This window comes from Sus scrofa, chromosome 2, assembly GCF_054392235.1.
Source record: "Sus scrofa isolate SSC_HxYL_T2T_F1_AM1 chromosome 2, Sscrofa_HxYL_maternal_Yorkshire_Landrace_v2.0, whole genome shotgun sequence".
Classification (NCBI taxonomy): Eukaryota; Metazoa; Chordata; class Mammalia; order Artiodactyla; family Suidae; genus Sus; species Sus scrofa.
In genome coordinates this window covers 77,866,262-77,868,391 of record NC_139384.1, presented here as the reverse complement: position 1 = coordinate 77,868,391, position 2,130 = coordinate 77,866,262, and the positions used below count along the sequence as shown (strand labels likewise).

The 2,130-nt window shown below is 39.6% G+C and overlaps 1 protein-coding gene across 1 annotated transcript; it reads left to right on the top strand.

Moving 5' to 3' along the window:
- The first annotated feature begins 455 nt into the window (after positions 1–455).
- LOC110258685 (olfactory receptor 7E24-like) lies at positions 456–1,406 on the top strand. Its single transcript, XM_021081960.2, has one exon. The coding sequence runs from the start codon at positions 561–563 to the stop codon at positions 1,404–1,406; it is 846 nt and encodes a 281-aa protein (XP_020937619.2). The 5' UTR covers positions 456–560.
- The last annotated feature ends 724 nt before the right edge of the window (positions 1,407–2,130 follow it).

Sequence of the window (2,130 nt, the reverse complement as noted above, 5' to 3'; positions counted from 1 at the left end):
ATTGCAGCACTATTCACAATAGCCAGGAGATGGAAACAACCCAAATGTCCATCCACAGATGATTGGAATCAGAAGATGTGGTATATTGATGTCTTTAAATTCAAATTATATTTTTTTCTTCAGGAGGAAGGGAAAGTCTTATTGTATCCTTTTTCTAAAGAAATAAGATGTGGTTCACTGAGATCACGGATGAAGCATATCTAATGTCCTTGCTCCCTTTTACTCTTCAGTATTTTATAAAGTCAGAGAGAATAGAAAGAGATGACTAACACGAGAATCAATGAGAAAACAAATCTAAGCAGAAAAAAATTGTCATGCTGAGAAATATTGCTGAAGGTACTGAGGTGTATAACCTTTCAAATGAATTGCTTATATCCAAAATATGGATAGGGTTCTACATTCCCCCTTACTTGTTTCATTATTACCCACCCTCTTTTCTTTTTAAAAAGGTGTCCAAGGAACATAGACCTGGAAATCTAAGTAGTGTCTCAGAATTCTTCCTCCTGGGAATCTCAAATGATCCAGAACTGCAGCCCCTCCTCTTTGTCCTGTTCCTGTCCATGTACCTGGTCACCACATTGGGGAACCTGCTCATCATCTTGGCTGTTGCCTCTGACTCCCACCTCCACACCCCCATGTACTTCTTCCTCTGCAACCTGTCCTTGGCTGACATGGGCTTCATCTCCACCACAGTCTCCAAGATGATTGTGAACATCCAAACTCACACCAGAGTCATCTCCTATGTGGGCTGCTTAACTCAGATGTCTTTTTTCATCCTTTTTGGATGTATGGATGGTACTCTTCTGACTGTGATGGCCTATGACAGGTTTGTGGCCATCTGTCACCCACTGCACTACCCAGTCATCATGAACCCACGCTTCTGTTGCTTCTTAGTTTTGCTGTCTTTTTTGGTCAGCCTTTTGGACTCCCAGCTGCACAATTTGATTGTGTTACAAGTTAACTGCTTTAAGGATGTGGAAATTTCAAATTTCTTCTGTGACCCTTCTCACCTCTTCAATCTAGCCTGTTTGGACATTTTCACCAATAACATTGTCACATATTTTAGTGGTGCCATTTTTGGTGCTATTCCTTTTTCAGCAATCTTTTTCTCTTACTATCAAATTCTTTCCTCCATTCTGAGAGTTCCCTCATCAGGTGGGGGGTATAAAGCCTTCTCCACCTGTGGTTCTCACCTGGCAGTTGTTTGCTTATTTTATGGAACAGGTATTGGGTTGTACCTCAGCTCAGCCATCTCACTTTCCCCCAGGAATGATGCAATGGCCTCGGTGATGTACACTGTGGTCACCCCAATGCTAAACCCCTTCATCTACAGTCTGAGAAACAGAGACATGAAAAGGGCCATGAGGAGGTTCCTCAGCCAAACAAACCTGGGCCACCCATTTTGAGCATAGGTTAGAAAATGAAGCAAAATTAAACATGTAGACTTGAATATCCTACCTCTCTCATCACATCCTCTTTGTAGCTCTTATGACCTTCACTCTTCTCCTTGCTTAACATCTGAATATTGCTGCTTTTTTATGTCTTTAAATAGACTTGGGGAGTTTTCCTGGATACTTTTTATATAATAATCTCTGCATGATTTAATATTATTACATCTAAGGCTAATTTATGATTTATTTTCTATTTTTAACCTGTAATTCAATAAATTTTATTACATTTATAGTTACACAACCAACATCACAAATATTATAGCATTACCATCCCAAACCCCCAGTCCATCCCCACCGCCCTCACCCAGTCTCCTTTGGAAACAATAATTTTTTCAAAGTCTGTAGTCAGTATCTGTTCTGCAAAGAAGTTCATTGTATCTTTTTTTAGATTCAACTGTAAGTGATAGTATATGATGTTGTCTCACTGTCTGACTAACTTCACTTAGCATGATGATTTCTAAGTCCATCCATGTTGCTGCAAATGCCATTATTTCTTTCCTTTTAATGGCTGAGTAGTACTCCATTGTATATATGTACCACATCTTCTTTATCCACTCCTCTGTCAATGGACATTTAGGTTGCTTCCACGTCTTGGCTATTGTATATAGTGCTGCAATGAAACATTGGAGTAAATGTATCTTTTCGAGTCATGGTTTCCTCTGGATAGATACCCAGGAGT

What these genes read in the sequence shown, in the direction of transcription:
- LOC110258685 (XM_021081960.2), top strand. Translation starts at nt 561, where the DNA reads ATGTACCTGGTCACCACATTGGGGAACCTGCTCATCATCTTGGCTGTT.